Genomic DNA, 25,504 nt, shown 5'->3' with positions numbered 1-25,504 from the left:
AACAACAACTCCCTGATTATCTTCCTCCCTGGCAAGTTTCTTGACTGTTGACTTTGTGGGGTGGGGGGAGGATTTGGGAGGGATCTCTAGATGCCTCAATCTAGTGGCAATCAGTGGTAAGAAAAGGAAAGGTGGCAAGGGGATAACCTTTGAAAGTCACCTCTCTGCCCTTGCCCCCTGACCACTCCCTCTTCCTGCGAACATCTCCCTGCAAGAGGACATCATTGTCTTATTGTTGTTGGATTCCCCCGAAGACTAGGCTTCAACCAATGGTCTTTAGGAGCCGCACATTTTCGGCATCTGATTTTCTAGGACACCACTGTTGAGGTCTGCGATATGCCAAGAAGCTTACCAGGGAATGTAATGGGATGGGATCCAACTTACTCTCTCTATTATGGGGATGGCAAGTTAGTCACACGCCAGCCCTTAAGCATAATCTGAGCAAGCAAAGATTTTATATCTTCTGTCTGAAAGGGCAATGCCAGTTCAAGTGACAGTTTGTTGGAAAGAAATAACAAATGTATAACAAATGCAATTTCCAACCATTAAAATCATAAGATTCACACAGATGTTGAAAGAGTATTTGCATTTTAATTTGTGCTTTTGGGATAGCTATTACAGTAAACTGATTGTCATGCATCACTTTTGTGCGATTCTGCTTGAGTTGCTAGGCTAATGAAGACTTGTGACATTTTGTTTCAACTTTTGACATCATTATATTGGTCACATCTCAAATTCTACTGGGGATTAACAGATCAAACATTATGCGTAACCAATCATATTTGGCTCTACTTATATTGAACCCAACATTTGTCTCAATTATTGATAAAGGTGGTGGAAAATTCATGTCATCCCTGTTCTTACTTTGTTTTTAGTTCATTCTAGAAAGGAACATCAGCTGTTATTTTAAAGTCAACACATATTTCTACTCAAATTGTTAGCTTCATATGTTGTAGCCTATTCAATTGTAAGTTTCAAGTCATGTCTACAAAGGAAGTTACCATGTAGGCCTATCTATATTAAACTTTTCCAATACTTGAAATATTTAGCTCTGTTGCAGTTGAAATTCTTTTATTGGGCCTAAGTGGGTGGGCTCAGTGACACCAAAAGCACAGGTTCAGTTCCCATACCAACCAAGGTAGCTTTAAAGCTGCCATTTTCTCAGTCTTACACCTCATGTGAGACCTGGTGACCCCCAGGTTAAACTCATTGCCAGTTATCTCTCACTAATGAAAGGACCATATGCTGCAAATAGCTGTTTTCACAAAATGAATTTGATTTAGCAAACATGGGAAGTCAATGCATTGGTTGTTTCGTAGCACACGCAACAGAGTAATGTCAGAAATGGCCCATTGAATTTGGTCACTAAACTCCAATCTTCAGTCTTCAACTATCATCCGAGCTGCAGGGGGATTAATACTAATATCCCATTTGTGGAGAGAGCAAGGCCTAGAGTCAGAAGCACCATCAAACAGGAAGTAAAGCTTCCCCACAAGATCCTGCATAGCTCCCCCTTCAGTCAGCAAGATGCTTGCTATTGTTTACTGAAAATAGAGGACATTTCGGACTTCGATGTCCAGCCATGTCAGGTACATCAGGAAGTTTCTTTACTCAAAATGACTGCCTTATCTCCAGAACTTCCTTTCTTTCTTTAATTGATTGACCCAAGTACAGCATCAAAGGTCATGAACCCCAATACTTCAGGAAAGATACTAAGGGCTGTAATACCAGTTACCAGTAGCAGGTGACCGGATTGTCAATTTTCTTTCTATTTCCATCACATCTTAAAATATGAATACACCGTCTGCATGTGAAAATCATGTTGAAAGTGGGAAAATAAATCTGGTAACTATTATTTGGGGATGTTTGTAAGCTAACTGGCTGAATGAAGAACTGACAGAAACTGTTTTTTTACAGTGCACCTGATTTTTGATGTCCACAAGGTGTACTGCAGAAACCAACCTTTCGGTTTCGTGCCCACTCTGTCAGCTACAAGTTAACTCTTACAGTGTATGCCTTTATATTTTGTAGGAGCTGAACAAGACTGCTTGTAATTGCACTCCAAATTTGAGAATTTCCCTGGTTACTAGTTACAGTCTTACTATAGAAGGCAAGAGGTAGTGCTAAGTTTAGGAACTTTTCCCAATCTAACCACACTGTCAGTGAAATTAATGCATAAGATTATACTAACTAGAGTCAGCAATGACATAGTAGGGTGTGGCCCTGTCCAGTTATCTTCAAGCTGTCTGTGGTCAGTCCCAGCTGTATTGCTGTGTAGAGAGGAATAAATGGACATTCCTTAACTGAGAACAAGAGGGAAAATCAACAAGAGAGTGTCTCTCTTGCAATTATTTACCCCAACAATGATATGAGCTGTTTTTACTCTGTACTACGGCCTCACCCTTATTCCATTTAAAATCTGAACCTTATTTCATAATAGGGTTTTGTTAGAAAATAAAAACTGTTCCATCATAAAATTCTGCTTGGTGTCTCGAAAATATCACAACAGAAGTATTGTACATGCAACCTAAAAGCCTTAGTTCAAATCAGAACTAATGGCACCAATCTAGTTTAGTAGGATTATCGTACAAAAGTCTTTAAGAAAATGCTTTCCTTTTGTGACTTATTTGTGGATGGTAAAGAGAATCTTTGAGCATGAGGTAATGGAACATTTTAGCATTAGGCCCTCAGTGTCTTCAATGAGCACCTTCAGATCAGAAATGGTGCATCTAATTGCATTTTACTGCACTATGCCCAAAGAAAATATTCCGTGCTAAACTGAGAGGTGTGCGCTAATGCTATTTATCCATTTAATACTAGCCAACCTGTGGCTTTGGAGTGGGATTGCCAATTTATAGCACCAACAACTTGCAGTTGTTTAGCCCCTTGACTGTAGAAAAATGCCTTGAGGCAGTTCACAGGAGCAATTATCAGACAAAGTTTGACATTGCATCAATTGATGCCAAAATATCAGGCAGTGTGGTGCTGTGAGCTGACTGTCATTAAGAATTGGCCAAAATTCATTTCACTTCAGAGCCTTAAACTCTAGAGTATTTCAACATCGATTTCATTTTCAGTTGAATACTTGAGCTTAGATTTTCTGATTGGCATTATTTTAAAATTAAAGAGGTTACCACAAGTGTTAAAACAACATTGATTAGAAAAGCTAGGCTTAAGGGTCCCTGTCCCTCAAGCCCTCTCTGATATCTGGTTAAAATCTTTTTTTAAGTGGCAGAGCTCAATTTAGTTCATTTGCTAGACTTTAATCTATTTAATCTCAAAACAAAAGAACAGTAAAGGCAGGGCTTTTTGCGCTCTTCATTAGCTTTCTTGAAAGTCAAACTTAATGAAAGGTTGTTTTCAGGTCCATAGAGACTTGGTTAGAAAGGGTCATCTTTGCAGCAGGAACAGGAACATATTGTCAATTATTCTTAGTCTAGTGCCCTCTTCTGAATGAAGTATACAATACATTACTGACTCTTTTGCCTGCAGCCTGACTCTGCACTGTTATTGAGCCTGAACATCTTGATTTGTGTGGCTCCCAGCACAGATACCCGAGACTGGTTATAATTTTTTAAAAAATATATAGTGCATAGTAACAACAAGTGGAGTTCAATAGGGAACATACTACTAGCTCCATTTATTTTGCGGAGTTACTGTACTATGAAAATTTGCTGAGCAGCAACAATTATGATATGGGTTTGAAATAGCTGCCATCGCATCAGACTGTAAAGGTGAGCATTTGGACGGAATACATTGACGGAGATTTTATCTCCCTCCATTTTAACCCCCAGAAATGCATTATTCCTTTGTGCCTGGATAAATGTGGCATCCTTAATTGACAGTGCAGGGCAGCAGCAGAATCATCTTTGATGCCCCCTAAAGAACTTTAAGCTGGGGTAATGTGTGAGACTCAAAAGGTAGGGATGTCAGGTTTAATGAGGGACGCAAGTGCTTATGCAGCTGAAAATACCTACCCTTGTGGACAGGCCCACCTTCTGAAGTGAAATGAAAATTTTGACACTCATATCCAAGTGCATCCAAAGAGCAAAATCAGGTCAACATCGGGTAGTGTTTAAATATTAGTTTCCTTCTCAGTAGACATTCCCAATAGCATCTGAGGATTAATTTCAATATCATCAGTGCCATTATCACAGATATCATTGAGTTCTGCATCATCGATTGGTGCCTTCCTCTTTTCCTCCTCCATCTTCTTCTCTTTCTCCAAAAGCCGATAGTTGATGGCGTTCGCAATGAATAAGAAGATGCTTGCTACTATCACAATGCTTCCACACACTAGGTACATGTACTTGTAGTCATGGGTTATGTCCACCAGCCATCCTGAAAGACAACAGGGAATTTTTTTTTTTGTGTGTTTAACACATGAATTGTAACTCATTCAGAGCATCTAAAACAAGACAATTAACAAATCATAGGGATTCAAGGGATTTTCATGCAAAGGGTCATCCAGTAAACCGATTTCCAAAGCCAGGCACAAATTTTCTGATGGTTATGACATTTAATTAGGTCTGAGATGAGCAGAAATTTCTTCACTTAGAGAGCGGTGAGTCTGTGTAATTCTCTGCCACAGAAAGTGATTGCGGCCAAAATATTGAAAGTTTTCAAGAAAATTACATCAGTGTTTAATTTGGAATCGGGATTACTTTCTGGGTGGGTTTAGCTGTCAATAGGAGGTTTTTTTAAATAGTGCAAAAGTAGTTTGATTTTGTCTGGACATAATTTACAAACTCTTTGACTTTTTGTATTGTAAATTTTATAAATGTTACCCCTGAATGAATAAACTCTCCCTTTCCTTAGTGAGTAGGAACAATGCTTTTACTCTGCAGCTTTGCTCCTGTAAAATTGAGGATCTCCATGAAATTATTAAGTTTTGATTCAAATGAAAATTCTGAAATACGGAGAATAGCATTTGTGAATTTCTTGAAATATTTCACAGACTGGTGGGAAATTCAAATATCGGTTAAAGGATAACATTGCTTAATATTATTAAACCTGAATGTTTTATTTTTCTAGATTTCCACATTGCATCAGCTTTGTTCAATGGCAGCACTTCCATGTGGAGATTCTGGATTCAAGCCCACTCCAGAATTTTGCTTCATCATCCAGGCTGCGATGACAGTGTAATACGAAGGGAGTGTCAGAAGAGCAAAAATTCAGATGCAACATTAAACTGAGGAGGCCTCATCTGTCTGCTCAGGTAGATGTGTGGAATCCAATCCCATAACCAACAGCATTAAGACAGACTCAATGTTCATTCATTCCTTGCTATGTTCAAATTGGACAGCCAGGATTCTGAACCTTTCAAAGAACAACTGCACAAGATGTGAACAGTGTACTGATGACGTACGACAAGACAGATGAACGCAGTCTCTCAATGCTGACACTTTAATGCTGTACTCATGAAATTTTACCTTTTCAGATGAGCTGATAAACACTTTAGGAAAGTTCGCATTGAATTAATTCATTGAAACTTTGCTCCTTTTGAGGACGGCGGGGGTGGGGGTGGGTGGGGAAGAAATGTGGGGAACTTGTTGATGGCAAACTTTCTGGTGTGTTGTCCCATTAATGAAAAAAATTAATAATTAACCACTTGTCAGGGATTGATTAACTGCAGGGTTAGCAAGGGTTAGTTTGCTTAAAACAGTAAACATTATTATAAATTATAAACAGCATTATAAATTATAAAGCAGACATTATGGCAGCCAAATTATTTCAGTTTGCAAGCCTTGCAAAACCCAAAGCAGAATAACTGGCATACAGAGTCACAGCATTGCATACGCAAGGTGCATGAAGTATTTAAAGGGTAAACTCTGTTAAGGCCAAGTGCGCACGCAACAGTGTAAAGGCAAACAAACTTTGGATGCTGGAAATCTGAGACAAACACAGAGAACACTGGACAGAGAAACAGAGTTAACGTTCCAAGTCCAGTATGACTCTTCAGAACCCACTCATTAGTTCTGATCTTGCCAGACCTGCTGAGTCTCTCCAGAATTCTTTGTTTTTGTTACACACATAACAGTATTTGCCTGAATTACTATAGTGACTACATTTAGGAAGTATGTTATTGTTGTTTGGAAAGCATTGGGAGAGCCCAAAGGTTTGATAGGCACAAAATAATTCAATTTTCTGTGATAACTCATATCACTTCCAATACCAAAAGATGATGAAAAAGTGAACAAGTCCAGACAAATTAAATAGGGGAGCTGATAGTGGTATTATCGCTGGTTAATCCTGAGAGCCAGGTAATATGCTGAGGGATTAGAATCACACCCTGGAGGATTGGGGAATTTGAAATCAATAACAGTTTGGAATTAGGAGTCTAGTGATGACCAGGAATCAATTTGGAAAAACTAATCTGGTTCACTTATGTCCTTTCAGGAAAGAAACTGCCATCCTTATCCGGTCTGGCCTACATGTGACTCCAGTCCCACAGCGATGCAGATGACTTTTACCTGCCCTCTGGGATAGGCAATAAATGCAGGCCCAGTTACTGATGCCCTCCTCATGTGAATGATTTTTTTTAAAAGCGCAAAGGCATTTTCTAATGTTATTTTTAAAATAAATTTGAAGTTTAAAAATAAAAATGATGGTTGTCTCACTGACTGTGTTGCAATCACTCTAACTTGGAGTTCTGATCCAGCTAGGTCCTAAATTTAACACCATGCAAATATAGTCTAGGAGGGTCTGATGAGGGTCACACTGTTGGTGTGACATGCATGGATTTCCAGAAGGCAGTTGATAAAGATTCACACAAGAGACTTTTGAGGAGAGTTATTGGTCGTCATTTCAAAGCAACAGAAACAACATGGACAAAAATTGACTGAGTGATAGGAAACAGAGAGTAATTGTCAATGGATACTTATCAGGCCAGGGGAATGAGTTGCCCAGGGGTCAGTATTGGGACTTTTGATTTTTCTGATATGTATTAATTTTCAATATCTTCGTGCAAACAAGGCAATTTCAAAGCTTGGAGATGACACAAAATTTGGAAAAATTGTACACTGTCAGAAGGACAGTGTGGAACTCAAAAATGTCAGATTCAAATCGAATAGTAGGTGGATAGGTGACAGATGAGGGTAATGCAGAGACATTTGAGGTGATGCATTTTGATAAGAGGAACAACACAATTAAATCAGGAATACAATTCTGAAGAGAGTGAGGAGCAGAGACACCTTGGTGTATATCTGCACAGATTATTGAAGGTGGCGGGACAGGTAGAGAGAGCAGTTAATAAAGTACACAGTGTTCTCAACTTTACTAACAGGGGCATGGAGTACAAGAGTAAGTAGGTGATACTGAGCTTTCACAAGACAATTAGTGTCATAGAGTCACAGAGATGTACAGCATGGAAACAGACCATTCGGTCCAACCCATCCATGCTGACCAGATATCCTAACTTAATCTAGTCCCATTTGCCAGCACCCATCCCATATACCCTTCCTATTCATATACCCATCCAGATGTCTTTGAAATGTTGCAATTGTACCAGCCTCCACCACTTCCTCTGGCAGCTCATTCCATACATGTACCACCCTCTGCGTGGAAAGGTTACCCCTTAGGTCCCTTTTATACCTTTCCCCTCTCATCCTAAACCTACACCCTCTCGTTCTGGATTCTCCAGGGAAAAAGACTTTGTCTATTTATCCTATCCATGCCCTTCACAATTTTATGAACCTTTATGAGGCCACCCCTCAGCCTCCGATGCTCCAGGGAAAACAGCCCCAGCTTATTCAGCCTCAAATCTTCCAACCCTGGCAACACCTTGTAAATCTTTTCTGAACAATTTTGGGGTTTACAACATCCTTCAGACAGTAAGGAGACCAGAATTGCTCGCAATATTCCAACAGTGGCCTAACCAATGTCCTGTACAGCCACAACATGACCTCCCAACTCCTGTACTCAATACTCTGACCAATAACGGAAAGCTTACCAAATGCCTTCTTCACTATCCTATCTACCTGTGACTCCAATTTCAAGGAGCTATGAACCTGCACTACAAGGTCTCTTTGTTCAGCAATGCTCCTTAGGACTTTACCATGAAGTATATAAGTCCTGCTAAGATTTGCTTTCCCAAAATGCAGCACCTCACATTTATCTAAATTAAATTCCATCTTCCACTCCTCAGCCCATTGGCCTACCTGATCAAGATCCTGTTGTAATCTGAGGTAACGTTTTCGTTGACAACTGCACTTCCAATTTTAGTGTCATCTGCAAACTTACTAACTTTACCTCTTATGCTCACATCCAAATCATTTATATAAATGACAAAAAGTAATGGACCCAGCACCGATCCTTGTGGCACTCCACTGGTCACAAGCCTCCAGTCTGAAAAACAACCCTCCATCACCACCCTCTATCTTCTACCTTCAAGTCAGTTCCGTATCTAAATGGTTAGTTCTCCATGCATGACATGAGATCTAACCTTACTAACCAGTTTCCCATGGGGAATCTTGTTGAACACCTTACTGAAGTCCATACAGATCATGCCCACCAATCTGCCCTCATCAATCCTCTTTGATACTTTATAGCAAAAACTCAATCAGGTTTGTGAGACAAGATTTCCCACACATAAAGCCATATTGATATCCGTAATCAGTCCTTGCCTTTCCAAATACATGTATGTCCTGTCCCTCAGGATTCTCTCTACCAACATGCCCACCACTGAGGTCAGGCTCACCGGTCTATAGTTCCCTGGCTTACCCTTAAAACCTTTCTTAAATAATGGTACCATGTTAGCCAACCTCCAATACTCACCTGTGACTATTGATGATACAAATATCTCAGCAAGGGGCCCAGTAATCTCTTCCCTCACTTCCCACAGAGCTCTAGGGTACACCTGATCAGGTCCTGGGATCTATCCACCTTTATGCATTTTAAGACATCCAGCACTTCCTCCTCTGGACATTTTGGAAGATGTCACCATCTATTTCCCTACATTCTATATCTTCCATGTCCTGTTCCATAGTAAACACGGATGCAAAATGCTCGGTTAGTATCTCCCCCATCTCCTGCAGCTCCACACAAAGGCTGCCTTGCTGACCTTTGAGAGGTCCTATTCACTCCCTAGTTACCCTTTTGTCCTTAATGTATTTATAAAAACCCTTTGGATTCTCCTTAACCCTATTTGCCAAAGCTATTTCATGTCCCCTTTCTGCCCTCCTGATTTCCCTTTTAAGTATACTCCGACTGCCTTTATACTCTTCTAAGGATTCACTCAATCTCTCCTGGCTATACCTGACACATAGAACATAGAACATAGAACAATACAGCACGGAACAGGCCCTTTAGCCCACGATGTTGTACCAACCATTGATCCTCGTGTATGCACCCTCAAATTTCTGTGACCATATGCATGTCCAGTAGTCTCTTAAATGTCCCCAATGGCAACGCATTCCATGCTCTCATAACTCTCTGTGTAAAGAATCCGCCTCTGACATCCCCTCTATAGTTTCTTCCAACCAGCTTAAAACTATAACCCCTCATGTTAGCCATTTCTGCCCTGGGAAATAGTCTCTGGCTATCGACTCTATCTATGCCTCTCATTATCTTGTATACCTCAATTAGGTCCCCTCTCTTCTTCCTTTTCTCCAATGAAAAAAGTCCAAGCTCAGTCAACCTATCTTCACAAGATAAGCCCTCCAGTCCAGGCAGCATCCTGGTAAACCTCCTCTGAACCGTCTCCAAAGCATCCACATCTTTCCTATAATAGGGCGACCAGAACTGGACGCAGTATTCCAAGTGCGGTCTAACCAAAGTTTTATAGAGCTGCAACAAGATCTCACGACTCTTAAACTCAATCCCCCTGTTAATGAAAGCCAAAACACCATATGCTTTCTTAATAACCCTGTCCACTTGGGTGGCCATTTTAAGGAATCTATGTACCTGCACACCAAGATCCCTCTGTTCCTCCACACTGCCGAGAATCCTATCCTTAATCCTGTACTCAGCTTTCAAATTCGACCTTCCAAAATGCATCACCTCACATTTATCTAGGTTGAACTCAATCAGCCACCTCTCAGCCCATCTCTGCATCCTGTCAATGTCCCGCTGCAGCCTACAACAGCCCTCTATACTGTCAACGACACCTCCAACCTTTGTGTCATCTGCAAACTTGCTGACCCATCCTTCAATCCTGTCTTCCAAGTCATTAATAAAAATTGCAAACAGTAGAGGCCCAAGGACAGAGCCCTGTGAAACACCACTCACCACTGACTTTCAGGCAGAATATTTTCCTTCTACTACCACTCGCTGTCTTCTGTTGGCCAGCCAATTCTGTATCCAGGCAGCTAAGTTCCCCTGTATCCTATTCCTCCTGACCTTCTGAATGTGCCTACCACGGCGAACCTTTTCAATTGCCTTGCTGAAGTCCATATACACCACATCCACAGCTCGACCCTCATCAACCTTTCTAGTCACATCCTCAAAGAACTCGATAAGGTTTGTGAGGCATGACCTGCCCCTCACAAAGCCGTGTTGACTGCATTTAATCAAGCCATGCTCTTCCAGATGGTCATAAATCCTATCCCTCAGAATCCTTTATAACACCTTGCAGACGACAGCTGTGAGACTTACTGGTCTGTAATTGTCGGGGATTTCCCTATTTTCTTTCTTGAAGAGAGGAATTACATTTGCTTCTCTCCAGTCCTCAGGTACGACTCCAGTGGAGAGTGAGAATGCAAAGATCTTCGCAAGTTTCCCAAAGCAGCCGAGGACAAATCTGGTCAGGCCTGGCAACTTGTCAATCTTAATGTTTGACAAAATGTTCAGCACATCAAGTTCCTCTATTTCTATCCATTCCAGCATGCACACCTGCTCTTCAAAGGTTTCATTCACTACAAAGTTTGTTTTTTCGTAAAGATAGAAGCAAAAAACTCATTTAGGGCTTCCCCTACCTCCTCAGACTCCACACAAATTCCCTATGCTATCCCTGATTGGCCCTACTCTTTCTTTGACCATTCTCTTATTCCTTACATAAGTGTAAAATATCTTTGTGTTCTCCCTAATCTGTCCTGCCAAGCCTTTCTCGTGCACCCTCCTGGCTCTCCTCAGTCCATTTTGACCTCCTTCCTCACCTGCCTGTAATCCTCTAGAGCTGAGCTTGACCCTACCTTCCTTCTTTTTCTTAATCAAACCCTCAATTTCTTTAGTCATCCAGTATTCCCAAACCTACCAGCCTTTCCTTTCACCCTGACAGGAATATGCTTTCTCTGGATTCTCGTTATCAAATTTCTGAAGGCTTCCCATTTCCAGTTATCCCTTTACCTGGGAACATCTGCCTCCAATCAGCTTTTGAAAGTTCTTGCCTAATACCATCAAAATTTGACTTCCTCCAATTTAGAACTTCAACTTTTCGATCTGGTCTATCCTTTTCCATCACTATTTAAAAACTAATAGAATTATGGTCACTGGCTCCAAAGTGCTCCCCCATTGACACCTCAGTCACCTGCCCTGCCTTATTTCCCAAGAGTAGGTCAAGTTTCGTACCTTCTCGATTCGGTACATCCACATACTGAATCAGAAAATCTTCTTGAACACTGTTAACTAATTCCTCTCCATCTAAACCCTTAACACAATGGCAGTCCCAGTCTATGTTTGGAAAGTTAAAATTCCCTACTATAACCACTCTATTATTCTTACAGATAACTGAAATTTCCTTACAAATTTGTTTCTCAATTTCCCGTGGCTATTGGGGGGGGGGGGGGGGGGGGGTCTATAATGCAATCCCAATAAGGTGATCATCCCTTTCTTATTTCTCAGTTGCACCCAATAACTTGCCTGGAATTTCCGGGAATATCTTCCCTCAGTACAGCTGCAATGCTATCCCTTATCAAAAATGCCACTCCCCCTCCTCTCTTGCCTCCCTTTCTATCCTTCCTGGAGCATTTGTGCCCTGGAACATTAAGCTGCCAGTTCTGTCCATCCCTGAGCCATGTTTCTGTAATTGCTTTGATATCCCAGTCCCATGTTCCTAACCATGCCCTGAGTTCATCTGCCTTCCTTGTTAGGCCTCTTGCATTGAAATAAATGCAGTTTAATTTATCAGTCCTACCTTGTCCCTGCCTGCCCTGACTGTTTGACTCACTTCTTTTCTCAACTGTACCAATCTCAGATTGATCTCTTTCCTCATTATCTCCCTGGGACCCCCTGCCCCCATCTTACTAGTTTAAGTTCTCCTGAACAGTTCTAGAAAATCTCCCTGCCAGTATATTTGTCCCCTTTCAATTCAGGTGCAATCCATCCTTCTTGTACAGGTTACTTCTACCTCAGAAGAGTTTTCAATGATTCAAAAATGTGAATCCTTCTTCTATACACCAGCTCCTTAGCCATGCATTCATCTGCTCGATCCTCCTATTCCTACCCTCACTAGCTCATGGCAGCGGGAGTAATCCAGATATTACTACACTTGAGGACCTCTGTTTTAACTTTCTATATTCTCCCTTCAGAATCTCTTTTTCCCTTCCTATGTCATTGGCGCCAATATGTACAATGACTTTCTGCTGGTCCCACTTCCCTTTGAGAACATTCTGCATCCTCTCTGAGACATCCTTGATCCTGGCACCAGGAAAACAACACACCATTCTGATTTTTTTACTGCTGGCCACAGAAACATTTGTCTGTACCCTGACTAGAAAGTCCCCTTATACAATCGAACGCTTGGAACCCAATGTACCACTCATTACATTAGAGCTAGTCTTGATACCAGAAACTTGGCTGTTTGTACTACATTCCCCTGAAAGTCCACCATCCCCTACATTTTTCAAAACGGCATACTTGTTTGAGGTGGGGATAGCCACAGAAGACTTCTGTACTACCCACCTACCTCTCCTACCTTACCTGGAGTTAATGCATCTACCTGACTCTATCTGCAGCTTTACACCCTTCCTGTAACTGCCTACCTTTTGTAAATTCCTCATTGTCTCAAACTGTCGCTGCAACTGATCCATTTGATATGACAGGATTCGCAACCAATGACATTTATTGCAGATATAATCCTCAGTAACCCATAAACTCTCCCAAAACTCCAAAACCTCAAATATCTTGAGGTACAGTTCTGGATGCCACATTTGGAAAAGGTATCAATGCATTGGAGAGAGTGCAGAAAGAATTTACAAGAAATGAGAAACTTCAGCTGTGAGGATAGATTGAAGAAGCTCTCCTTGGGACTATTCTTCTTGAAGAGAAGGCTGAGGGGAGTTTTGACAGAGGTTTTCAAAGTCATGAGCAGCTGGACAGAATAGATAGGGAGAAGGTATTCCTTCTCGTAATGGGAACACGAACACGACTAGAGATTTAAAGGGAAGTTGAAAAGAAGCAAGGGTGATGTGAAAATAAACTTTTTTACTCAGTGAGTAGTTAAGAGTATGCAATGCCTGGAAAGGTGGTGGAGGCAGGTACAACTGAGACATTCAAGAGAGTATTGGATAATTATTTAGCTGGAAATGATGTCCAAGGTTATGGGGAAAAGGCAGGAGATTAGCAAGGTGTAATGATGTGCTTTTGAAGAGTTGGTATAAGTGCAATGGTCTGAATAGTTTCCATCTGAACTCAAACAATTCTATGAATCTGTGCTTCACTTGTACCCCTGATCTTGTCTGATCCTAAAACAGCTCACTGCAAACAGATGAGCGCAGAGTAACTATCGCCCATCAGCCCAAAGTCGCCAATCAATCCCACAAGCTGTCTTTTAGCATGTTCTTTGAAACAATAGCAGCTGCCTCAGAGTTCCACATCAGAACAGTGAAATGCTGACACCTCTGTTTTATTAAAGTACAGGAAGGACCTCAGCACAACCATCACTGAAATACTACGATTCCCAACCACACACCCACACTCCCTGCCGCACTGAATCCAACACACACCTTTTTGAGACTCTCCCCTTGATTCAATACAAACATTTTCTCAGTCTTCCCTCTGTGGTTTGAGAAATTGGGAACATTTTGGAAGAAGAGTAAAGAGGCAAAGAACGTTTGGGGCATCTCAAAACACATTCCAAACAAATAGGGTTTTGCTTTGAAGTGCAATTACTCTTGTAATGATGGAATTACAACAGCCAACGTCCATTCAGCCAGGATTTACAGTGGTAATGACCTGATAACCTTGCAATTCTGGCAATCAATCTCTTATGGTACAGTGTGGTGTCCCTGCCTTTAAACATGGCCATCCCCATTTCAAGTCCCACTTGTTCCTGAGGTGTTTAATATCATCGCTGATTTAAAAGCACTTTTATAAACATTGACTAAGGAGAATCGTCTCTGATCTTTTTCAAAATAAATATTGTGCGGCTTCTTTTACAAACACCTGAGAGGTGCAATCGGAAATGCATCCAAAAGATGACACCTCTGACAGCATCCCTCCCCCTCAGTACCACACATCAGTCAGTCTAAACTTCTGTGTGGATATTGAACTTTTAGAACTCAAAAACGGGAGTGCTATCACAGAGCCCCACTTGCTGCTGATAAAGATTCTTGTGTGACTTGTTTGCTCTCAATTCTAATTCTCTGTAGGTATGAGACCACGGCATAAAAACTGTCACCAAGTCTTGGATAGAGCAGCTGGAGTTTAATTGTGCAACGGTTTATATTATACTTGACCTCAGAGCGCGTACATACTGAAACTAGATTCCATTACCCTGTGTTAACATTCTCACCTTGTTGAACATAAAAATCCTCACTAAGTGTGTCTCAGAGAGGATGCAGAATGTTCTCACTGGGGAGAGGGGCCAGCAGGAGGTCATTGTCCACATTGGAACCAATGACATTGGAAGGGAAAAGGTTGAGACTCTGAAGGGAGATTACAGAGAGTTAGGTAGAATTTTAAAAAGGAGGTCCTCAAGGGTAGTAATATCTGGATTACTCCCAGTGCTACGAGCTAGTGAGGGCAGGGATAGGAGGATAGAGCAGATGAATGCATGGCTGAGGAGGTGGTATATGGGAGAAGGATTCACATTTTTGGATCATTGGAATTTCTTTTGGGGTAGAAGTGACCTGTACAAGAAGGACGGATTGCACCTAAATTGGAAGGGGACTAATATACTGACAGGGAAATTTGCTAGAACTGCTTGGGAGATTTAAACTAGTAAGGTGGGAGGGGTACCCAGGGAGATACTGAGGAAAGAGATCGATCTGAGACGGGTACAGCTGAGAACAGAAGTGAGTCAAACAGTTAGGGCAGGCTGGGACAAGATAGGACTAATAAATTAAACTGTATTTATTTCAATGCAAGGGGCCGAACAGGGAAGGCAGATGAACTCAGGGCATGGTTAGGAACATGGGGCTGGGATATCATAGCAATTACAGAAACATGGCTCAGGGATGGGCAGGACTGGTAGCTTAATGTTCCAGGATACAAATGCTGCAGGAAGGATAGAAAGGGAGTTATTGGGTGGAACTGAGAAATAAGAAAGGGATGATCGCCTTATTGGGATTGTGTAATAGACCCCCCAAGAGTCAGAGGGAAATTGAGAAACAAACTTGTAAGGATATCTCAGCTATCTGTAAGAATACTAGGGTGGTTATGGTAGGGGATTTTAACTTTCCAAACATAGACTGGGACTGCCGTAGTGTTAAAGGTTTAGATGGAGAGGAATTTCTTAAGTGTGTACAAGACAATTTTCTGATTCAGTATGTGGATGTACCTACTAGAGAAGATGCAAAACTTGACCTACTCTTGGGAAGTAAGGCAGGGCAGGTAACTAAGGTGTCAGTGGGGGAGCACGTTGGGGCCAGTGACCATAATTCTATTCGTTTCAAAATAGTGATGGAAAAGGATGGATCAGATCTAAAACTTGAAGTTCTAAATTGGAGAAAGGACAATTTTGATGGTATTAGGCAAGAACTTTCAAAAGCTGATTGGAGACAGATGTTCGCAGGTAAAGGGATAACTGGAAAATGGGAAGCCTTCAGAAATGAGATAACAAGAATCCAGAGAAAGTATATTCCTGTCAGGGTGAAAGGGAAGGCTGGTAACTACAGGGAATGCTGGATGACTAAAGAAATTTAGGGTTTGGTTACGAAAAAGAAGGAAGCATATGTCAGGTATAGACAGGATAGATTGAGTGAATCCTAAGAAGAGTATAAAGGAAGTAGGAGTATACTTAAGAGGGAAATCAGGAGGGCAAAATGGGGACATGAGATAGCTTTGGCAAATAGAATTAAGGAGAATCCAAAGGGTTTTTACAAATATATTAAGGACAAAAGGGTAACTAGGGAGAGAATAGGGCCCCTCAAAGATCAACAAGGCGGCCTTAGTGTGGAGCCACAGAAAATGGGGGAGATACTAAATGAATATTTTGCATCAGTATTTACTGTGGAAAAGGATAGACTGTAGGGAAATAGAAGGTGGCATATTGTAAAATGTCCAGATTACAGAGGAGGAAGGGCTGATGTCTTGAAACGGTTAAAGGTGGATAAATCCCCAAGACCTGATCAGGTGTACCCAAGAACTCTGTGGGAAGCTAGAAAAGTAATTGCTGGGCCTCTTGCTGAGATATTTATATGATTGATAGTCACAGGTGAGGTGCTGGAAGACTGGAGGTTGGCAAACGTGGTGCCACTGTTTAAGAAGGGTGGTAAGGACAAGCCAGGGAACTATAGACCAGTGAGCCTGACCTCGGTGGTGGGCAAGTTATTGGAGGGAATCCTGAGGGACAGGATGTGCATGTATTTGGAAAGGCAGGGATGGATTCGGGATGATCAACATGGCTTTGTGCGTGGGAAATCATATCTCACAAACTTGATTGAGTTTTTTTAAGAAATAACAAAGAGGATTGATGAGGGCAGAGTGGTAGATGTGATCTGTATGGACTCCAGTAAGGTGTTCAACAAGGTTCCCATGGGAGACTGGTTAGTAAGGTTAGATCTCATGGGATACACGGAGAACTAGCCATTTGGATACAGAATTGGCACAAAGGTAGAAGACAGAGGGTGGTGGTGGAGGGTTGATTTTCAGACTGGAGGCCTGTGACCAGTGGAGTGACACAAGGATTGGTGCTGGGTCCTCTATTTTTTGTCATGTATATAAATGATTTGGATGAGAATATAAGAGGTACAGTTAGTAAGTTTGCAGATGACACCAAAATTGGAGGTGTAGTGGACAGCGAAGAAGGTTACCTCAGATTATAATAGGATCTTGACCAGATGGGCCAATGGGCTGAGAAGTGGCAGATGGAGTTTAATTTAGATAAATGTGAGGTGCTGCATTTTGGGAAAGCAAATCTTAGCAGGACTTATACACTTAATGGTAAGGTCCTAGGGAATGTGGCTGAACAAAGAGACCTTGGAGTGCAGGTTTATAGCTCCTTGAAAGTGGAGTCACAGGAAGATAGGATAGTGAAGAAGGCATTTGGTATGCTTTCCTTTATTGGTCAGAATATTGAGTACAGGTGTTGGGAGGTCATGTTGCAGCTGTACAGGACATTGGTTAGGCCACTGTTGGAATATTGTGTGCAATTCTGGTCTCCTTCCTATTGGAAAGATGTTGTGAAACTTGAAAGGGTTCAGAAAAGACTTACAAGGATGTTGCCAGGGTTGGAGGATCTGAGCTACAGGGAGAGGTTGAACAGGCTGGGGCTGTTTTCCTTGGAGCGTCAGAGGCTGAGGGGGTGACCTTGTAGAGATTAACAAAATTACTGGGGCATGGATAGGATAAATAGGCAAAGTCTTTTCCCTGGGGTTGGGGAGTCCAGAACTAGAGGGCATAGGTTAAGGGTGAGAGGGGAAAGATATAAAAGACACCTATGGGGCATTTTTTCATGCAGAGGGTGGTACGTGTATAGAATGAGCTGCTGGAGGATGTGGCAGAGGCTGGTACAATTGAAACATTTAAGAGGCATTTGGATGGGTATATGAATAGGAAGGGTTTGGAGGGATATGGGCCAGGTGCTGGCAGGTTGGACTAGATTGGGTTGGGATATCTGGTCAGCATGGACAGGTTGGACCGAAGGGTCTGTTTCCATGCTGTACATCTGTTTGACTCTATGACTCTAAGTAAAAAGACTTATATGGAGCTCATACAAAATTCTTTAGATACAGTATAAAAGTGTTGCCCATAGGCAGCTTGGTTATCTTTAGAGGTGAAGGTCAACAACTTAATAATGTTGGCAAGAAATGAGAACTGCTGAGAATCTGTGAAATGATAATCTCTCCTCTAGTGACAATGTTGAGTACTTTAATGTCACTGTTGAGTCATTCCAAGGTCACAAAAGAAACATTCAAATGTCAGGCAAAGCCAAAAACACTGTCAGTGCCCTCACATACTGAAATAACTGGCACTCTTAACTCCACAAGTAGTCCCATTGAAACATGCAATACAATGTTGTGCTTTGGTGTGTAATACCATGCTAAAGTAAAGGAGGCAACTGTGTCTGAAAAGATTTGCTGGGACGTCTTGTGTCACAGTGTGAATCCTGTTAGCTGCATCAGGATTACAGGGTAAACGGTGACAATATCAATGACCAAGACAGTCAAATGTGTTGTGAAGAAGCCTAGAAATGAAAAGGAGCAAATTACTGCAGATACTGCAGATACAAAAAACTAAAAACCTTAAGGTATCTCGGGCAGTGACTTAAAAGAAGTCCTGGGATTTGCATATTAATCCATCGACCCCTGCACCTCCGTTGTACCTGATTGAAGATTGAGCAGCAATCTTAGGAGTGTTCAATTCATTCACATCAGTTGTATGACCCTTTGATCTTTTACTTATAAATTTTGTGTCGCAGGTCTCTCTCTCTCTCCCCCCAACAGCTGAAGGAGGAGTGAGGCTCCAAAAGCTTGTGATTGCAAATAAAACTGTTGGACTATAACCTGGTGGAGGGAGAAAGTGATGACTGCAGATGCTGGAGATCAGAGTCAAAAGTGTGGCGCTGAAAAAGCACAACAGGCCAGGCAGCATCTGACAAGCAGGAGAATTGGCGTTTTGGGCATAATCCCTTGATCAGGAATCGCCAAATACCAGACTAATGTCATTTACAAGCTCGCTGATGATACCACCGTAGTTGGTTGAATCTCAGACGGCGATGAAACAGACCACAGACGGAAGGTGGAAGACCTGGAAGAGTGATGCACTGAGAACAACTTAGATCTCAATGCCGGCAAAACCAAGGAACTCATTATTGACCTTCGGCAGGGGCTCATGGCCCGCCCCCCCGACACATTAACAGCACAGAGGTGGAGTGAGTGGAGAGTGTCAAGCTCCTGGGAATGGTCATCCACAACAAGCTTTCTTGGGCTCTTCATGTTGACGCACTGGTTACAAAGGCTCAACAACGGCTCTTCTTCCTCAGACAGCTGAGGAAATTTGGCATGACGGCAAATACCCTTGCCAACTTTTATAGGTGCGCCATCGAGAGCATTCTATCTGGATGTATCACTACCTGGTCTGGCAACTGTACCATTCAAGATCAGAGACGGTTACAGAGAGTGGTGAACTTGGCCCGGACAATCACAAAGGCCAACCTCCCATCTATAGAATACATTTGAGATTCAACCGACTCTGGTAGTGTCATCAGCGAACTTGTAAATTACATTAGTTTGGTATTTGGTGACTCCTGATCAAGGGCTTATGCCCAAAACGTCAATTCTCCAGGCCCACTGTCAAGGAAAGGCCACCAGCATTCTCAAATATCCATCCCAATCTGGTAATGCTTTTCTACAACCTCTACCATTGGGAAGAAGGTACAGAAGCCTGAACACACGCACCAGCCAGTTTCAAAACAATTTCTAACCTACTTTGTTAGAATACTGAATAGACTCACAAACTCTTAACATTCACCTGTTCCTGTATTTTTGTTTTAGCTGCTGTTTACCTATTATTTACTTATCTATGCTACTTAACTCTGTGATCTGCAAGACAAAACTTTTCACTGTGCCTTGGTACATCTGACAATAAATTCAATTCAATTCAAGAATAAGCAAGAATGGGCAGAGATTGAAATGAGCTGAAGAATATTACAATCTTAGGATGGGTCAAGGTCATGGAGGGTATCACTGGCTCGGCTAACATTTATTGCCCAACTCTAATTGCCCAGAGGGCAGTTAAGAATCAACCATATTGCTGTGGGTTTGGAGTCACGAGTAGGCCAGACCTGGTAAGGATGGCAGTTTCCTTCTCTAAACAGCATTAGTGAACCAGATGGTCTTTAGCAACAATCAGCAATGGCTACATAGTCAGCATTAAGCTAACTTTTTTTCCTTTTCTCACTGAACTCTCGTTTAAATTAAGATATGAAGCTAAGTCCCTGGAATATTTAATAAGAACTGAAAGAACTGTGGATGCTGTAAATCAGAACCGGAAATAGAAATTGCTGGAAAAGCTCAGCAGGTCTGGCAGCATCTGTGGAGAGAAATTGGAGTTAATGTTTCGGGTCCAGCGACCCTTCCTCAGAACTGATGGCAGCTAAGAAAATGTTGAGTTTTATCCAGAAGATCGGGTGGGGGGTGGGGGGGAGTGTAAAGGAGTAAACGATAGGTGGAGATAGAGCCCAAAGTGAGAGAAGAACATTTGGACAGACCAAGAGTGGATAATGATCTAGCTAGGAGGGTGAATAGCTGTTTTAATGGAGACCGTTAGTGGCTGACAATGGGTTGTGGATAATAGCAGACTATATGATCACAAGGCATGGTGTATGGGGGGTGGGGGTTAGGACATAGGAGAGTTCAGGCCCTAAAAGTTATTGAACTTGGTATCGAGTCCTGCACGTTGCAGGGTCCCCAAGTGGAAAATGAAGTGCTGTCCTTCCAGCCTACTCTGAGCTTCACTGGAGCACTGCAGCAAGACCCCAGGATAGAGGTGTTGGCCGGGGAACATGGTGAGGTGTTGAAGTGGCAGGCAACTGGAAGCTCAGGGTCATTTTTGTGGGCAGAATGTAGGTGTCCTGTGAAGTGGTCACCCAGTCTACACTTCATTTTCCCAATGTAGGGGAGACTGCACTGTGAGCAGTGAATGCAGGAGGCTAGATTGTGGGTAGGAAGTCCAGGTAAAGTGATGCTTCATCTTCTAAGAACATTAGCCTGGGTTTTCGGGATTACTGGCTCAATGTCATTACCACTACATTCCTACCTCTCACACGTAGTCTGAAATAAATACTGAGTGCTGCACGTACAGAATGGTAAGCGTGGAAGCACAAAAAGGCAGTCAGTGCAACAGGAGAATAAAGGAAGTCAATGGACAAGAATAGCATTGTTAACTACAAAATAATCCTCTATAGAGAGGTCATATAGCACAAGGAAGCATTGTCATTTATGGTCACATTGTAACAGAATTCATGACTTGGGGCTCAAACAGTGTCAGATCAATATTTCACTGACTCCAGCAATATTTAGGTCAGATAATGCATTTTTGCAAGCCAGCGCTTTCCACATTGCTTAAGTGCATGCACTTTGCCCTGGTAGAAGAGATTTATGACTAAAGGGACAAAGTGGAGCAGAGTTGAAGAAGTGCTTTACTGTGAAGAAATGGGCAACGCAGTTCACTTAGAATGTTATGGGAACTGGCCTTCAATCTTATTCAACAGTTTCAAAGGTGACATTGTGTGCTGGAGGTGCAATTCATTATTGTGTGCAGCGCTGGGGTGCGAGCTTACTGTCATTATTTCTGCATGCAGTGAATCCTAGGTTCCAGAGCAGGCACCATTTGAAAGCTTAACTATTTCACCACAAAACAGGGAAAGGGGAGAGAGCACTTGTTTAATGGCTTGTCTAATGCAGCATTACCAGAGCTTCAAGCAATTGATGTATCAGTTTAGTACTGAGGGAATGCAGTATTGTCTGAGGTGCTGTCATTCAAACAAAATAATACGTTGTGGTCCCATCTATACGATCATAAGATATAGGAGCTGAAATTAGGCCATTCAGCGCATTGAGCCTGCTTCACCATTCAATCATGGCTGAGAAGTTTCTCAACCCCATTCTCCCACTTTCTCCCCGTAACCTTTGATCCCCTTGATCCTCAAAAGCCTATCTATCTCAGTCTTAAATATACTCAATAACCTGGCCTCCACAGCCTTCTGTGGCAGTGAATTCCATTGATTCCCCATTCTCTAGTTGAAGACGTTTCTCCTTATCTCCATTCTAAAACGTCTTCCCTTTATTCTAAGTTCTTTATTCTAAGGCTGTGCCCTTGGGTCCGAGTCTCTCCTGTCAATGGAAACATCTTCCCAACATCCACTCTGTCCAGGCCGTTCAATATTCTGTAAGTTTCAATTTGATCCTATATCTTACATTCCCATATCTATGATGACTGCACTTCAGAAGTACTTCATAGGCTGGAAAGCACTTTTGGTGTCCTGACACCAGGACAGGAGCAGTCTGAATGTAGATCCTAATTTCTACACACGTAGTCTACATACCCAATACAACAGCACAAACACAAAGTTCAACATTGCTCAAATTGCACTGTCAACAAGCGTGTCCAGCACATCAATATTAAATGTTGACTGTTTTCTGTTTGCACATGGTGTGGCTTATGTTTCAAAGCACTGCAATATTCAGTGTGTAACAAAAATAAAGTTTCCATGTTATAATTAGCTTTCTCTCATTAGACAAACTATTTTGAGATGCAACACTGGTAAACTTAAATAGTTAGAGCAAATTAAATTTATGACACTTTCAGCAGAAAGCTATTTGATTTGCTGAAATGAATTTTTCTTAATTTAGAACATCTTTGTTTCGTAGAAGGAATAACCCTACGTGGTACTGAGCACAGTTGAATTCTGACATTCAGACACCTGCAAGGCAGAATGTCAAAAGATTTATCCCTGTTTTATAAACCTCTTGATCCAGGTGGAGTGTGGACAAGCAGAAACTGCATGGTGGAGGGAAGGAATTTTGAGGATAGATTGAAGAATTTGGGACTGTCATCCTTGGAGGGAAGAAGGCAGTGATGAGTTTTGATTGAGGTTTTCCAAATCATGAGTGGGTGGACAGAGCCTGCTCTGCCATTCAACACAATCATGGCTGATCTCATCTCAGCCTCAGCTTCACTTTCCCGCCCGCTCTCCATAACCCTTCAACCCATTACTAACTAAAGTCTCCTTAAATATATTCAATGTCCCAACATCAACTACACTCTGAGGTAGTGAACTCCACAGGTTTATGAGTCTTTGAGAGAAGTAATTTCCCCCCATCTCTGTATTAAATGTGCTACCCATTATCCTAAAACCAGACCTCTTGTTCCAGATTGTTCCACATCCTTTCCGCATCTGTATTGTCAATCCTTTTAGCATCTAATAGATCGCAATTAGATCTCCTCTCATTCTTATAAATTCCAGAGAGTACAGGCTTAAACTGCTCAATCTCTTTTCATTAGACAAGCTCCCCATGCCCACATCTTTGGAGTCAATCCAGTGAACATCTTCTGAACTGCCTGCTCACATGAGGGGTCCAAAACTCTATGAGGACTCTGGGTCCAGTGTCACTAATATCTTGTACAGTTGCCACAACACTTGCCTGCTTTTATATATTCCTGTAGAAATAAATGCTAAACTTATCCCTGTGGTACCTGCATGCTACTTTTCTGATTGGGAGAGGCTGGTCCTGCTCTTAAAAGAAATGAGCGAGAGGTATAAAGTGCAAATGAAGCAAGGGTAATGTGAGAGCAAACCTTTCCATGCAATGGCAGTAGTTAGGGTATCCCCTGACCTTAAATTTACCTGGATTATCTCTGACACCTCCCTCCCCTTCCTGGACCTCTCCATCTCCATTAATGATGACCGACTTGACACTGACATTTTGTACAAACCTACCGACTCCCACAGCTACCTGGATTACACCTCTTCCCACCCTATCTCTTGCAAAAATGCTATCCCATATTCCCAATTCCTCCGCCTCCGCCGTATCTGCTCCCAGGAGGACCAGTTCCACCACAGAACACACCAAATGGCCTCCTTCTTCAGAGACCGCAACTTCCCTTCCCACGTAGTTAAAGATGCCCTCCAACGCATCTCGTCCACATCCCGCACCTCCGCCCTCAGACCCCATCCCTCCAACCGTAACAAGGACAGAACGCCCTGGTGCTCACCTTCCACCCTACCAACCTTCGCATAAACCAAATCATCCGCCGACATTTCCACCACCTCCAAACAGACCCCACCACCAGGGATATATTACCCTTCCCACCCCTTTCCGCCTTCCGCAAAGACCGTTCCCTCCGTGACTACCTGGTCAGGTCCACGCCCCCCTACAATCCACCCTCCCATCCTGGCACTTTCCCCTGCCACCGCAGGAACTGTAAAACCTGTGCCCACACCGCCTTCCTCACCTCCATCAAAGGCCCTAAAGGAGCCTTCCACATCCATCAAAGTTTTATCTACACATCCACTAATATCATTTATTGTATCAGTTGCTCCCGATGCGGTCTCCTCTACATTGGGGAGACTGGACACCTCCTAGCAGAGCGCTTTAGGGAACATCTCCGGGACACCCGCACCAATCAACCACACTGCCCTGTGGCCCAACATTTCAACTCCCCCTCCCACTCTGCCGAGGACATGGAGGTCCTGGGCCTCCTTCATCGCCGCTCCCTCACCACCAGACGCCTGGAGGAAGAACGCCTCATCTTCCGCCTCGGAACACTTCAACCCCAGGCATCAATGTGGACTTCAACAGCTTCCTCATTTCCCCTTCCCCCACCTCACCCTAGTTCCAAACTTCCAGCTCAGCACTGTCCCCATGACTTGTCCGAACTTGTCCGACCTGCCTAGCTCCTTTTCCACCTATCCACTCCAACCTCTCCTCCCTGACCTATCACCTTCATCTCCTCCCCCGCTCACCCATTGTACTCTATGCTACTCTCTCCCCACCCCCACCCTCCTCTAGCTTATCTCTCCACGCTTCAGGCTCACTGCCTTTATTCCTGATGAAGGCCTTTTGCCCGAAACATTGATTTCGCTGCTCGTTGGATGCTGCCTGAACTGCTGTGCTCTTCCAGCACCACTAATCTAGAATCTGGATTGCACTGTCTGGAAATGTGTTGCAGGCACATTCAATTCAAGAGGGTGTTGAGTGGTTATTTAGATAAAATGGTTGCAGGGGTATGGGGAAAAGGTAGGAGATTGGTAATAGAGCCAGTGCAGACACAATGGGCTGGATGGTCTCCTTCTGCACCTCAACAATTCTGTGATTCAAAGAACAGCAGTCACATTGACTAGAATCCCTACAGTGTGGAAACAGACCCTTCGGCCCAACAAGTCCAAACCAACCCTCTGAAGAGTAACCTTCCCAGATCCATCCCCTTACCCCATTACTCTGCATTTGCTCCTGACTAATACACCTAGCCTACAATCACTAAACACTGTGGGCAACTTAGCATGGCCATTCCACCTAATCTGCATATTCTTGGACTGTGGGATGAAACCAGTACATCCAAATGAAACCTACCCAGACACGGGGAGAATGTGCAAACGCCACACAGACAGTCACCCAAGGCTGGAATTGAAACTGGGTTCTGGATTAGTGGTGCTGGAAGAGCACAGCAGTTCAGGCAGCATCCT

At 42.7% G+C, this 25,504-nt stretch overlaps 1 protein-coding gene across 2 annotated transcripts in view; it reads right to left on the bottom strand.

Moving 5' to 3' along the window:
• Nucleotides 1-571: 571 nt before the first annotated feature.
• LOC132824852 (monocarboxylate transporter 2-like) overlaps nucleotides 572-25,504 on the bottom strand; it is a 291,555-nt gene continuing 266,622 nt past the window's right edge. For both annotated transcript variants that reach the window (XM_060839639.1, XM_060839638.1), the window contains exon 5: nucleotides 572-4,341. In XM_060839639.1, coding sequence (XP_060695622.1) covers nucleotides 4,076-4,341 — 266 coding nt within the window. In that variant the 3' untranslated portion in view covers nucleotides 572-4,075. The remainder of the gene's footprint in view (nucleotides 4,342-25,504) is intronic.

This window comes from Hemiscyllium ocellatum, chromosome 19 (genome assembly GCF_020745735.1).
Source record: "Hemiscyllium ocellatum isolate sHemOce1 chromosome 19, sHemOce1.pat.X.cur, whole genome shotgun sequence".
NCBI classification, from domain to species: Eukaryota; Metazoa; Chordata; class Chondrichthyes; order Orectolobiformes; family Hemiscylliidae; genus Hemiscyllium; species Hemiscyllium ocellatum.
Note: the sequence above shows the minus strand (reverse complement) of the source record. Positions and strands in the feature narration are given on the sequence as shown.